Source organism: Sarcophilus harrisii, chromosome 3 (assembly GCF_902635505.1).
Source record: "Sarcophilus harrisii chromosome 3, mSarHar1.11, whole genome shotgun sequence".
Classification (NCBI taxonomy): Eukaryota; Metazoa; Chordata; class Mammalia; order Dasyuromorphia; family Dasyuridae; genus Sarcophilus; species Sarcophilus harrisii.
The window spans coordinates 349,559,121-349,574,770 of NC_045428.1; the positions used below are offsets into that span (position 1 = coordinate 349,559,121).

Genomic DNA, 15,650 nt, shown 5'->3' on the forward strand with positions numbered 1-15,650 from the left:
TTTAAAAATGCAAAGTCAAATTAATACAAAGTGAAAGCAAAATTGGTTAGTAGACAATGTAACAACTATGTCAACATGTATTATTATTTTTAAAAAAGCAAAAAAAACAACTGATTAAAATGCACAGAATAATATGTAGAATGTAAATATATATCTCACATTCTCTCCCAAGCAATTTTAAGCCAATGACATTTGGTGTTTTTTTTTCCTCCTACATGATCAGTTTGGTAGGAGTAAAACTATCAGATTTAAAAAATTGATTTTAGGTTTCACATTTGTAAATGACAGAAAAAAATCTGCATTTACTTTCTAGAATACAAACTACTAGTAATAAAGTTGTAAAAGACAGTGTGATGTGATGAATAGCTGGGAGTCAAGTAAATAGAGTTTCAAGTCTCACCATACATACAATGTAACTGTGGACAAGTCCCATAACAACAACAACAAATCATCATCATCATCATCAATAATTAACATTTATAAAGGGCAAAAAAGAGATTAAATGACTGGCCCAGGATTACACTGATAGGAGATGTCTGAGATTAGAATTGAGTTCAGGTCTTCTTGACTCGTTACCTATCTACTGAACCACTTATCTACCCCTAATTTATCAATGTTACAGGCATTCTTCTAAAAATTAATGAGCTATAGGAATTTCCTCACAGAGAATTTCCCAAGTTGATGGAATCAGATTTAGACCTTACCAACCCCACCAAAGGCAACAAGTACACAAGCACACACACACAGATACACATTGATTTGGTGTGTTATGTGGATTTATTAGTAAGATCTTTGTATTTTGCATATTGACAGTACTCTCTGACCAGACCCAAGGTCTCATCTTCTTATTGATTGGTTAGAACTTCTGAAGCTCAGGCCAATGATGTATTTCTAGTTATGTTTCATATTTTCTTATCTCCACCTACTTTCTCTACTTTACCCAGTGCCAGATGCCCTCTCTAACTATACCTCCTCCCCTCAAATCCCCATAATGTCCCTTTTCAGTCAACCTTTTCTATGATGTCTTCCTCATTAGAATGTTAACTGCTAGGAGGCAGAAATTTTCTTTCTTCCTGTTTCTATTTGTATTCCTAGCACTTAGCACGGTGCAAAGCATGCTTAAGAATGCTTATTCATTGACTGACTAACTTAATGGCTTTAGATATTTGGGGTTTAATTCAAATAAATTTGTACTAGGTGACTCCAGTTTCCAGAAGAGATCAAATACTCTCCCAACAAAGACTTCCTAGGTTTTTCTGAAAAATGCAGTTCAGAGTATAATGATTCATTTCAGGCCTTTAGTTTTGTATATTGTCATTAACCAAAGTTTCCAATGTCATGTTTAAATCTATACCATTTTAGTGAAACATTAGTGAAGATGATCTGCTGGTCACCATTTTCTATGTAAAAATGTAATATGCTTAACAAACTGTTTTTGAATCACCCCTTCTTTTCTGTAGGACTAAGAATTCTTCATGGTTTAGCTTTTTCCTTGTATGGCTTTCAAAATGACAACACATCATCTTTGCAGTTCTTCTCTGAATTCTCTCCAAATTCTTCATAGCCTTCTGTGGTTATGGAATTCTAAAATTAGCTCAGTCTTCCAGTAAATTTCTACCAGAATAATGTGAGGATTGCTCTCCTATTTGTGTATCCCTTCATAGTAAAAGTATTTATTTCTTTATTTGTTTTATGGGAAGAATTTATTATGTCTCTGAGGTTTTTCTATCACAATTGTACAATTTCCCTAATTGTACGATTCTATCATTATCCATAATATTTTGTAAATGAAATTGTATTCTAAACAAGGAATATGTTGCCTTTGGTTTTCATATCTTTTCTTGTGGTAAGATGCTCTAGAATTTAAACAGAACATTTTGGGGGAATTCATTGCATCTTCATTGTAGTATTCTCTTTACTTTTTTCTACTCATAATTTATTGTTTAAGTGGTATAGATGGGAGATGGTACAAGTGTATACCAGAGCTTCTTTTCATTATCCTTTCTTCTAGTGTGATTTTGATTTTGACATCTGCTTTGATAATGCTCTGACTGAACAGGTAGCCAGCAACCCTGAAATGATGGCTCTATTTTGAGAAGCACATAGCATAATGAAGATAGCATTGACTTGAAACCAGGTGAATATAGGAAGGTGTATCTTGTCTTTTCCTTACTTTCCTTATCAGTAAATAAATAAATAAATAACACCTGAAGCATTTACTTTATAGAGTTATTTGGAGAATCAAATGAGGCAACATAAAGTATTTTATGAACTTTAAAGAACCACTTACATATCAGATATGAGTATTGGCTGTTAACCAAAAACATTTGTTGAATATCTATGTGCTAGAGAGTTTGAGGACCCCCGTAAAAAAAAGCTAGACATTGTGCTAGGCACTACAAATGTGAAAGTGATATAGTTCCTGCCACCAAGTGGCTTATATTCTAATCAGTTCTTTCTCATATATCAAAATAACTATTTAAAAAATGATTAAAATGTTTAATGACTTATGAAATAATTACCTAAGGAAGTTAGAAACAAGGATCTTTTGGGCAGTCCAAACTCTGATTTCTTCATTTTGATATAGTGAAGCATATGTTTCAAACTTATAATGGAAACATAGTTTCACTGCTCTCCTTTTTGCCCAACTTCACTTTGAAGATACTAACTCTCAAGATATATGTTGCCTTAGCTTGGATGACCATAAGTACTTAATAAATGCTTGTTGGATTGATCTTGCCAAGTTTTTCATAGAATAGTTCTCTTCTTCACCTAGGTGGTGCAGTAAATAGAATGCTAGACCTTCCCTTCCCTCCTCTTCCCTCCCCTTCCCTTTCCTTCCCTTCCCTCCTTTTCCCTCCCATCCTAGATACTCAGTAGTTATATAATCATAGGAAATTCACTTAAATTCTGTCTGCTGAGTTTCTTCCACTGTAAAATGGAGATTATGGTAGCAGCTACCTCATAGAGTTGTTATAAAGATCAAATGAAATAATATTTTAAAGTGCTTTGCATGGTGCCTAATATACAGCAGATACTTAATAAATGTTTATTGTCTTTCCTTTACATTTCAATTCCTACATTAAATATTGGCAGAAATGATATAATACCATTTTGCTTATGCTCATCATGAACATGTAAATAACACAGGATTGTAGATTTAGATACACTAGAGATGGCCAACTGTCCCATGAAATGATGGATAGATAAATAAATAGATAGATGGATGGGCAACTAGATAGCACAATGTATAGTGTGACTGGCCTGATTTTAGGAGGAGTTGAATTCAAATCTAGCCTCAGACTCTTAACTTCTTTTTGCCTCAATCTCTTCAGCTGTAAAACTTCCCAGATTTCTTGTGAGGATTAAATGAAACAATAATTGTAAAGCACCTGGCATAGAGTGTTTAGTCAATATGATCCCAAGGACCATAGTAAGCCAGGCTCTTATTGTCCTACAGGGTCTGCCAAAGTCTATTCAAATTCATGTTTGTTATTTCCATGACATTATCTTTCCATTTCATTATCTGTCATCCTTTTCTCCTTTTATCTTCAATCTTTCCCAGCCTTTTCCAATGAATTCTGTCTTCTCATGTGCCCAAAGTATTTAAGCTTCACCTTCAATATTCTAATGAATAGAGTAATAATTTCTTTGAGTATTGACAGATTTGATCCCTTCATTGTCCAAAAGTCTTCTTCAGGACCACATTGAAAATGACAATTCTACAACATTAAGTTTTCCTGATAGTCCAACTTTCACAGCTATATAGTATAACTGGAAAAATCAAGGACCTTTATCAGCAAAGTGATATCTCTGCTTTTTTTATTCTATATAAACTTGTTATAGCTTTCCTTCCAAGGACTATCTTTTAATTTCATGTCTGTAGTCACCATTTCCAGTGAGTTTTTGATCATAAGAATATAAAATATGACACTGTTCCATTTTTTCTCCCTCTATTTGCCAGGAACTAATAGGACCAGATGCCATAATCTTAGTATTGTTGTTGCTATCATTTTATCTTAAACTTCATGCCAGCTTTTATACTCTCTTCTTTCACCCTTTTTAAGAGGTTTCTTAATTCTTCTTCACTTTTTGCCATTAGAGTAGTATCTTCTTCATATCTGAGATTGTTGCTATGTCTCCCAGCAATCAATTCTAGCTTTTGATTCACAGTCTGGCATTTTGCTTTATGTATTTTGTGCATAAGTTAAATTAAAAAGGTGACAAGTAAGCCTTGTTACACTCCTTTCCTAATGTTAAACCAATTATTTGTATATATTTAATTCTAACCATCATTTCTTGACTCATATATGAGTTTCTTGGGAAACAAGATGATCTGGTACTATCAATTTTTTGAAGTTGGTACAATTTATGGTGATCAACACATTTCAAGTCTTTATTGTAGTCAATGAAACTAACATTGTGTGTTTGTTTGGAACCCTCTTACTCTCTCCATAATCCAGCTGAGGTTGCCAATTTGGTCTCTAATTCCTTTGCTTCTTCATTAACCCTCCTGCACTTCTGGTAATTCTCAGTTCACATATTGCTGACACCTATCTTGCAAAATCTTAAGAATTACTTTGCTGTATGTGGAATTCACAACTGTGTGATAGTTTAAACCTTCTTTGGCATTGCCCTTCTTAAGGATTGGGATGTAAACTGATCTTTTCCAAATTCAATGGCCAATGCTGATTTTCCAAATTTGCTGACATATTGACTACAATACTTTTAACAGCATCATTTTTTAGAATTTTAAATAGTTTAGCTACAATTCTGTCACCTCCACTATTCATATTGTTAGTAATGCTTTCTAATGCCCACTTAATTTCACTGTCTAAGATGTATGATAATAGATTCATAGCTACACTATTATGATTATCAATGATCTTTCTTGTATAGTTCTATATATTCTTGACAATTCGTAATGGCTTCTACTTTTATGAAGTCTTTGACATTTTGGTCTTTTATCATCCTCATTATTGCATAAAACATTCCCTTGCTATCTCCAATTTTTCCTACCAGATCTCTTATCTTTAGCATTTATTTTTTTTTCTTCTATTTTTTTTTGCAGGGTTCATTTAAGAAAACCTTTCTCTTGGCCATTCTCTAGAATTCTATTTCTCTTGGCCATTCTCTAGAATTCTATTGGGTATATCTTTCCCTCTTCTCTTTATGTATTGCTTTTCTTCTTTCCTCAGTTATTTGGAGAGCTTCATGAGACAGTCATTTTGCTTTCTTGCTCTTCTTTTTCTTTGGGTTATTTTTGATTGATGCCTCCTGTACACTCTATTAGATCTAATCCCTTAAATCTTTTCATTACCTCAATGGAAGTGATATATATATATATATATATAATGTCCCTTTTGTATATGTATATATATATATATATATATATATATATATATACATATACAAAAGGGACATTATTTAGGTCATAACTCACCTACTAATTCTTCAATTAAAATTAAAATTTTGCAATTAAAAACTCATGATCCTAACCACAGGCTATAGGTCTTGATCTGACTGCATAGAGCTTCTTCACTTATATAATCATTCTGATTGTAGTAATGACCATTTGATGATTTCCATGTGATTTCTTTTTGAGCTGCTGAAACAGAGTGCTATGAACAGTGAGTTAACTTGATAAAATTGTATCAGACTCTGCTTTGATTCATTTTATACTCCTAGGCTAAACTTGCCTATTATTCCAATTATCTTTTGATTCCCTACTTTAGCATTCCAATCCCTTATGTTATCTTTTTCCCCATAATATAGGGGATACTGTAAATTTTCATAGAATTAAGCAACTTTGTTCTCTTCAACATCAGTGATTGGAATATAGCCTTGTATTACTGTGATGTTGAGCCATTTGCCTTGGATTTGAGCAGATATCATTGTCATTTTTGAGATTATAACCCTGGGCTGTCTATGAGGATTACTTCATTTCTTCTAAAGGACTTTTGCATACATCAGTATATGAAATGCACAGAAAGCATAAAATGAGCATTATATAAATATAAGCTTATAAGAGTAGAGGTAGTAGTAGCAGTAGTAGTAATAGTAGCAACAGCAGCAGCAGCAGCAGCACTTGCAGCAGCAGCAATAGTAGTAATTGTAGCAGTAGTGATTCTAGTGTTAGTGATATTATTATTATTATTATGGATAGATTATTTATCAAATTTTCATTATGTGCTAAGTTCTATACTAAGTCCTCCTGCTACAAATGGAAGCAAACCCTTAAGGGATCTTCATTCTAGTGGAAAAAGACAGCACATGAAAGAGGATTCAAAGGAAGAATTAGGAGGGTATCCATAAAGTAGTAAACCCTATAGTAAAAAAGTTCAGAGAGTTAGAAGAGGGACTGAGCACTCCATGAAATGGTGGTTGAGGCAAGGGATTCTTCAATTAGAAGAGAAGCATATCCAAGCAATTTGCTAACAAGGAGGTAGAAAAGTCAGGATATTGAAGGGTGGTGCTAGGAATAAAGTGATTATGGCCTGGGTATCCCATAAAATGATAATTTTTATTATATTTGTGAGACCAATTTCCATTCTTTGCTCTTTCAACAGCAGGGGAATTTGATTTGCCATTCCTTTCACATCTCAAAAATTCTCATGAGTGGCAAATTAAAGGATTAAAGGAGCTAGTTTTATCAAACTGCTTAATATAGCCAAAAGAAATTTAAGTGTTCCAGTTCATTTAGAGGGAGAATATATATAAGTATGTTGTTCACTTCCTTTACTCACCTATCAATCTATTGGTCATTGGACAAAGGTTTCACATTAAGAATAACAATACAGAAATCAGTGTTTATAGCTAGACTAAGAACTGTGACTTTCAGCATAATTTGCAATGTTTTTTTGTTTTTATTTTTGTTTTTGTTTTTGTTTTTTTGCCATTATGTGGTTCTTTGGAGAAGTGGAAGGGGCCATACTGCACTGGATGTAATTCTATACTGTGTTTCATAGATGACCAAATACATTGGTCAACTATAAAACCAAAAACATTAAAAATATAATGCCTAATATTCTGGTTGTAAGCTTCTTTGGCCCTTAAATAACAGATAGTTTGTTGCTAGTTAGAGCTAAAAGTTTCCAATAATGATAAAACATGATTGTAAGAGTTTTTCTTAGGAACTTGGCTTAAGAACAAACCAACCCTGATTATATCAAAAGAATTGAGAGAGGAAGCTTGAAAGGGGAGAACAAGCATTCGTTAGATAGAGCAGATCTATTCATAATAAAATAGGAATCCATTCTTATTGATGATGGGAAAAGTTTCTGTTGATGAAACTATTGATATTACTCTATTTGCTGCTTTCATGGAACTGTTGGTTATTATTCTACTTATCAGAATCATCTACATATCTTCTAGATTTATTTATAGCAAGAATTTCAGTAAAGCTATGGTTCATTGCATTCAGTATTCTATCAACTTGTTGGTTTATCAGAGAAACCTGAAGTTAAGATTTTTGGATTGTACCACTTCAATGGCAGCTACATGTTACAGGGATAGAACACTGGGTCTAGAGTCAGGAAGAACCGAGTACAAATATGGCCCCAGTCACTTACTATTTGAACGACCCTGGGCAAGTCAATTAACTCTGTTTAAGTTTCCTCTTCTATAAAATGCTATAGAGAGGAATTGGCAACTCAAGTATCCTTGCCAAGAAAACCCCAACTTAAGTCGCAAAGAGTTGTATTGGACTGAAAAAAAACTCAGCAATAGCTTCACCTAATCAAATGCACAAAGATGCAATATGTATTAGAAATAACTTAATTCTTAAAGCCTTTACATATTGATTTACAATGCATTTCATAAAAGGAAATCTTCCAAAAGAATGGAAACTCCACGAAGAATACTAAACCCCTAATCCTTCATTACCTTCACCCCTCTTCCCCCCAAAAAATAACTGGAAAGCTATGAGTTTCTCCTAGTTGTTAACCTATGTAGTTACTTATTCATCTTTACAATATGTTTATGAAAATAGTCTCAGTATGAATGAATGGGATCCTTGATCAAAACACTAACATGAAGTCTTTTAAAGAATCTTGTTTATTTCAAGGCACATCTTCACAGTCGTATTTATGACTGAGATCGTACTGAATATATTATTCTGCTATTTATTGATTACAAGCATTTGACTAAATTAAGCACAGCCTTAAAGGTTACAGTTATAAAAGGTATTTACCACATGTACGCTAAAATCATATAGTCTAATCTGACAGATATAACTACTCAATGATTTGCTTACTATATCAAATAAGACTTTTTTTTTTTTTTTTGGCTGAGGTATTTAGAGTTAAGTGACTTGCCCAGGGTCACACAGCTAGGAAGTGTTAAGTGTCTGAGACCACATTTGAACCCAGGTCCTCCTGACTTCAGGGCTGGTGGTCTATCCATTGTACCATCCAGCTGCTCCTCAAATAAGACTTTTAGCCCTGTAATTAAAGAAATCTAGAATTGTTACTGTATACAGGTGAATCATATCTTGACTTTGGTATGAAAGACTATACAAGGAGACAAAATTTAGCTTTGATATATAAAGATAAGGAAAAATTATTATTGCAGCCAGATGTTTACAAGACAAACTACAGAATTATTGACCTTGGATAGTCCTTATTTATCAATAGAAAAATACTGACCCTTTTATACCCCTTTTTAGGGGCTAAAACAGATGAATGATTATCCACTGTCATGAGCCATATGCTGACCCACAGGAAGACAGCAAGGGAAGAAATTTGTTGAGTTAGTGCCTTTTTCTTAAAGATATCTTTTGGGTGGGGGGTACCAACCCTGGTATACTTTCTTAATACAGCAAAAAGGAGAGTCTATAATGATATAATGATTCAGAAATAGTCTAGATCACATTCTATAATCCTTACCTTAGGAGGTTTGAGAGTCCCAGATATGACTGAGAGACTCATAAAGCATGAGAATCCTTATTCACAGAAGATTTTTACCAATGGTGTGAAATATTTCTTATACAGAGTCCAGATTGAAAAGAAATTCTTTCTTTTTATGATTTTTATTGATAGTTTATGTTTTTATATTGCCTCAATTTCACTCTGTATTTGTCCAATTTATACTGCCTATTGGGTACAGGCAGTCCTAAATCATAGTGGTACTCATAATAAAGAATGAGCTAGAGAACTGTAAATACATCTAACCACTGATCAGGGCTGTATCATTAGGAAATCCTTACTATCCCTTAACTTTCCATTAGTGAAAGTTCTGTTTCACTGTTACAATCTATGCTTCAGATTAATCAAGCAACTCAAAGTCCACATCCTTATACCTATAGTGGTGAATCAATAGTGCTACTTTCATATATAAAAGATAGACTCTTTTTTAAAAAATCTCTAAACTGTAACACCTACTTCTCAAGGTCATTGTGTGGATCACAATAAGTATAATAATTTTAATTATAAAGCGCTTATGCCTGGCATATAGTAAATATAAATGCTAACTATTATTATGTGGTTTTATTATTATCCCTATGCTATTTTAGAATGATAATAAGAATTGTTAAAAGATTATTATATACAAATAAGTTGAAATTTTTTTACAATAAATTTGGACAATTCCTTAATTTCATAATATAAGAGCCTAATGAAATGTATTTTTTTTTTATCACTGTCACATAAACCATCTGGCCTAAGTTGTGTAGTGACTACTATTTTGTTGTTATTTGTTTGTTTAAAGAAACAAGAAACAGAGGGAGTTCCAAAGTTTACAAATCAGATATTCTATATTAAATTGAGCCAGATTTTCAGGTTTCAGATATAGCTTGTTCCTTGCTGGTACATGGTTATGTGGGAAGGCAAGAAATGGAACCAATGATGTCTAATCACTCTCTCAGCTCTCCTTCTAAGTGACAAATGCATAGCTATGATCCTGAAACTAAACATTTAATCCAAAACCTCTACTGTGCTCATAAGTTTCCAGGTCACTCTCCCAAATTGCCCATCAACTTATAAGAGCAATGAAGCTACTTTCTCAGAGATAATCCTAAGTCCCTCACATAATAACAAACATTTGTTTCCCCTTGCAACCTGCTCTGTGTGATAGAAGGGTATTCTTGGCAATGGGATATACTAACATTCCTTTTTTGACCACAATGTTCCAAGTTCTTGATATATGCCTATTATGACAATTATTTATTAAAATAAAATTGGATTTGGATTCATGGATCCTGAATTCTATAAGTTATTATTTGTGTAATTTAGTGCCTTTTTTTAAACTTCTCTAGATCTCTTTCCTTTGGACTAGATAATTCCCCACATCACTTCCAAATTTGAGGTATAAGACCATATTAGGAAAGTAAAGATCACAGAGATATGATCTACTCTAAGTAAACATCATATATGAAGATCCAATTGTAAAAAAAAAAAAAAAATGAAGTAATGATTATTCATTGTTTTAAGAAAGCTTTATAAAAAACTATAAATAATTGGATAGCATCCATTTAAATGACATGTACTCCTAGTATATGTGAAAATTTAGTGATTCCGCTTACAAAAAAAATGAAAATATAACAGTTTTTATTTTCTCAAATGACACAACCTTATGTTTCTTTAGTGAAGTTGATTAAAGGAGAACATGTGTATGTTGTAGGATATTTATATGTTGTAGGGGTGGTGAGAGAGAGAGAGAGAGAAAGAGAGAGAGAGAGAGAGACTGAGAGAGACAGAGACAGAGACAGAGAAAGGGGAGAGAGACAGATTCAAATTATTCCTTAGAGTAAATGAATTGTTGAGAGGATGTAACATTTCTAGTTTTATAATTGATGAATTTGAAGACTTATTTAATTACACCAGGGAAAAAGGGCAAATTTCATAAAATCACAGAGCTAAAATTGGAAGGGAACAAAGATTTATATAGCACCTACTAAGCAATAGGCATTGTGCTTAGTGCTTTACAAATACCTCATTTAATCTTCACAACAATTCCAAAGATGTTCTTATTGTCCCCATTTTACCTTGAAGGAAACTGAGGCTGTCAGAAGTTAATGACCTACCCACAGTCATTCAGCTAATAAGGTTCTAATACCACATTTTTAGTGGTCCTTCTGACTTAAAACCCAGTTCTCTTTTCACTGTACCACCTAGCTGGAGTAATGATGTAACATTTTAAATGAGGAAACAGAGAATTAGAAAGATCATTGTTAATACAGGTCTCTTTAGTAGTCTTAACATTTTTCATAAGACCACGTTCATCATATCTAGACCAGATAACTCTAGAACTTATCAGTTCTGCTAATTATTGAAACAAGGTTATCAGTAGCAATATGTATAAGATTGGGAAAGTAGTCAGAATTAGTGAAAAAGTAGCATATCAAGATGTCATAATTTCACCTATTCCTTTAATTATCTTTTTTTAATGCATGGAAATTCAGAATTCATCTTAAGTATTGTTCTTAATTATGTGTTGTGAAAATAATCATAAATTGAAGTCCCTAAAATTGGATTTTTACTAGAAACATGATAAGATATATGTGCATATATGTATATGTAGTATATGAACATTATGATGCTAGGAAAAACATTATACTATTCAACTAATAAGAAATTCTTGAGCTTTAAAATGTCATCTAGTTTTTAAAAACTTTTTATTTATGTTTAATTTTGTTTATAGAAAACTGGGAACAAACCAGAATGTCTGGATTTATGTGGAGCACAAATTGAATGGACCAAAGAAAAATCAAGCAGAAAAAATGTCTTTCAGGTAAGTATATTGCAAATATTCAATTTATTATTGTCCCCTTTTATGAATATGAATTCTTTTGAGTCAATTACTAGTTACTTCTGTTTAAAAGTTTTAGTAGCTATGAATTAATTGAGTAAAGATCATCTTTTATTGTTGTTGCTTCCATTTTTAGGGCTTTTTAATGAATAAAAGCTCTGGTGACTGAATCTTATCAAAACACTTAGGATGTGTTGATTTGTTGATTAATGTTCTGTGTGTATTCAATTGGTTTTTGTAAGTTGGCAGGTAATTGTTTTGGGTTTATGCCTAGAATTGTTGACCTAAAGAGCCTTAATAAATAGAAAGTTCCCAAGATGTTTGCACAAGTTGAGTTCCAACTGTGTATGGTTACCTTGTTGTTGTTTTGTTTTGCTAAATTGCTATTTATGCTTGTGATTTCCTCAGTATGTTCACTGGTGGGAGAAGGTAAGATAAAAGGGGACCAGAATTCATAAAGGAGCTTATTTCTATATTTGAGAAAATTGCATTTAACAGAAAACAAGCAATTTTCTATATGGAATATATTCATATATGTATATATATGAATATTTGTGTGTATGTGTGTGTATGCAGTATCCAAACTTAATCCCTTGAAAAGATAAAATTCTAAATTACAAAGGTTTACATATAATTAGACTCTTGGAATGGAGTAATTGATGAACCTAAGATAAGATTGCCCTCATTCAAAAAAGTATCACTCTTCATCTCATCATTATGTGTGATTTATTTTAATTTTAAGTATCCAATAACTTGTCATTTACCTAAGTAGTCCATAAATGGTATTCTTAGTATTTAGGATGGTGTAGGCACTAAATAAATATTTGCTGATTTACTGTTTGAAAATATTGTGTCCTTCCAATTACCTTTTTTCTTATTTATCTATATGAATATTATATCCTCTTAACTCTCATCTCCACCTCCAAGTAAAATGTAGTCATTTCTTTGAGAACAGCATCTATTTTTCATTTTGTTTTTTATATAACATACACCTAGCTTAGTACCTTTTTTACATTTAGGGATGTAATAAATGCCAATTGTTGTTAAATTAACAGTCATACTTTAGAGTGGAAAGACTGTGATTTACAAATGTAAGGTATGCTGCAATTAGGCATTTTGTTATCTCTATATGAGAAAATTGATTGTCATGGCCAAATAATTCATTACCAAATGGCCAGATTTCTGATTATGAGTACTATACTTAGGTTGATTCTGGAAAAGTCAACATGGATATTGCTAGAAATGGATTTGAAGCTCTTCATTTGTAGAATCTGGCAGAATTTGCACTCCTGAGGAGGATAGCCTTCTAAAATCCAGAGTCAAACTTATACCAAGCAAGATAAGACACTGGGATAAATCTTTGTGGAGAATTAGAGAAAGGCTTCCAGTATTTACAATAAAATTTCTCTGAAAAATTTTTAAAATTCCAGTAAGAATTATGAAGAGAAGAACATATATGACTTTTAAGTTCTTTATTTCTAGATGTGATTATAGATATGTTGGAGTTATTGGGGTAAATAAAGAATGTTATCTACTAAAGAATATAGCAAAGAAAAAGCTTTGCATTTTTCTACCCTGTGCAGATCTGACACTACTCTTTTTCATTCACAAGAAACATTTGTTCTTATTTTAATTGCTACTTTGTCCCTCTTTTATCAACTTATCTATATGTAGCTACTTAAAAATTAGATCAATTCTCCCTTATTATGGCAGTAAGATATAACAAATTTAGACTTAAAAAACATGTACTCTGAACTCTGTTAGGATCCATGATAAATTATATGTTCTCACTCTTGTTAATTTTGGGGGGAGGAAAGCTTAAAAAACAGAATAAGAAACATATTTTTCTTCTTTTATTTTGTTTATATTTATTTTATTATCTGTATTACTATATTGTAAATTTACTGAGGATAGGGACAAGGTCTTAGTAAATGCCTGTTGGTTGATTGAACTTTATATCCTGCAGAGTCCCTAGCATAATGTTTTACATTTAATAGGTTCTTATTTAAGTTTGTTGAACAAATTAATGAATTGACACAATGGCCATATGTTTAGAGTAAACCCTTAAAAAAAAAAACCCTAAGCAAAAATTATTTTTGCAAATGTCAGAGTTCTAGTCCTATTCAATATAAATTTTATAAAATGTTTAAATGTTTTATTGGGGTGGATCACTTCATTTTTTTCTGATGTTGAAAATACTTGGATACAATGGATTAAATAAAAGTCTGTAATACCCATCTATTGATGTAGCATTATAAATAGCATTCATAGTTCTGTTAACTAGGGGAAAAAAAGGGGGGGATCTAGAAGGATTTGCCAGAGAGCTAAATCTAGATGACTTGCATCAATATTTGATTAGATACATTAGCTGGCCTCCCTCAAATGATCAGAATAAACATGATTATATCTCAAAAACATGTATTAAAGCATTGTCGGATGTTTTGAATGTGTGTGTGTGTGTGAATATGTGTGTGAGTATGTGTGTATGTGCCTGCGCCCATGGATTTCATTACCTACAGAATAATAAAGTGTTTGTTCCTGGCTGAAATAAGACCATGATGACTTCAGCTGATATGTGACATTAGAAATAGCTTTAGAATTCCAAGTTTGAATTAGACTTGGTGTTCAATCTGAGGCTATGAATTATAGATTACAGATAGCAAATGACTATTGAGATTTTTGGTTCAAGAAAAATCAAAGAAGCAAAATTAGAAGTAATTTTAAATTTAGAAATCTATCTTGAAAAAGCAGATGGATTACCAATTATATACCACCGTAATTAGAGTGAATGTAGGGAAATGGAACAGGAAATTAATAGGAAAAATCATTGTCTGTGTAAGATGTGCTTGAAAAACTCAGAAGCGCCCATGTGCTATACTAAGCTAAGGCATTTCCTGCATTTGCATATATTGTTGGGTCACATGAATTTATATATTCCTAGTTTATCTTCAAAGAGTAAGCATTTAGTCTTCTGTTTCCTTTACCATCAAAGTTCCATCAAAGTCTAAACGTGCATTTGATATTTCTTAAAATAGTAGGGAGTAGTATAAGAGCGCTAACATTAATTAAGTATTAATGTATAGCCATTGAACAGGCCTGAATAAATCATATTGATATCCACAGGGCTGATTTCAGAGACTCCTATAACTTATCAACGAGCAAAAGTGATTCTTCTTTACTGATATTATTTCACACAGAAATGGAAAATTTGTGAAAAATGTTTAAGTAGTTCAACAATAAGTTCCATGTATCTGATAAATTTAATTCCACAAACATTTATTTAACACCCATGATGTCTAAGATATTTTAGTAGATATTGTAGGAGCAACAATAATTTTTGTCCTCAAGGAGCTTACATTTTAATAGAAAAGGAGATGCATATAAACAAATAGCTGCAATACAAAATAGAATATGATTATTCAATTCAATTTAACATATTTTGAGGAACTACTATATGTATGGTATTATACTGTCCAAGGTTTTGCAGATACAAAGGTTAAAAATAATGTGGCCTCTGACTTCACAGAGATAAAAATTACCTTTACAATAAGTATGATAGAAGATTAAACATGATAGTGTTGAAAGAGTCAGTTAAAGTTCTATTTGAGGAGAGAGTTATCACTTTTTTCTGAAAGAAAGAAAAGAAGGAGTTAAGAAGCTTCTTGGAGAAGGGAGTATATAAGAAAAGAGGCTAATAAAAAAGGGAAATGAAGATTGAAAGATTTGCAGTAATTTTTCCTTTTCAGGTCTGTATTGTGTACCTTCATGGATATAAAGAGCAAGTTAATTTCTTAACTAAAAAAAATTTTTTTTTTTGCTTTTTGTTTGTTTAATTCTGCTTTTGTTATAACCAAAAGAACTATGGCATGTTTAAAGATGCCAGAGACCCCATTTAGCAACAGAGT

At 32.2% G+C, this 15,650-nt stretch overlaps 1 protein-coding gene across 2 annotated transcripts in view; it reads left to right on the top strand.

Annotated features, from left to right (window-relative positions):
• The window catches only part of ARHGAP15 (Rho GTPase activating protein 15), an 818,783-nt gene that overhangs the window by 157,239 nt on the left and 645,894 nt on the right, over positions 1-15,650 (top strand). For both annotated transcript variants that reach the window (XM_031963678.1, XM_031963679.1), the window contains exon 6: positions 11,638-11,727. In XM_031963678.1, coding sequence (XP_031819538.1) covers positions 11,638-11,727 — 90 coding nt within the window. The remainder of the gene's footprint in view (positions 1-11,637; positions 11,728-15,650) is intronic.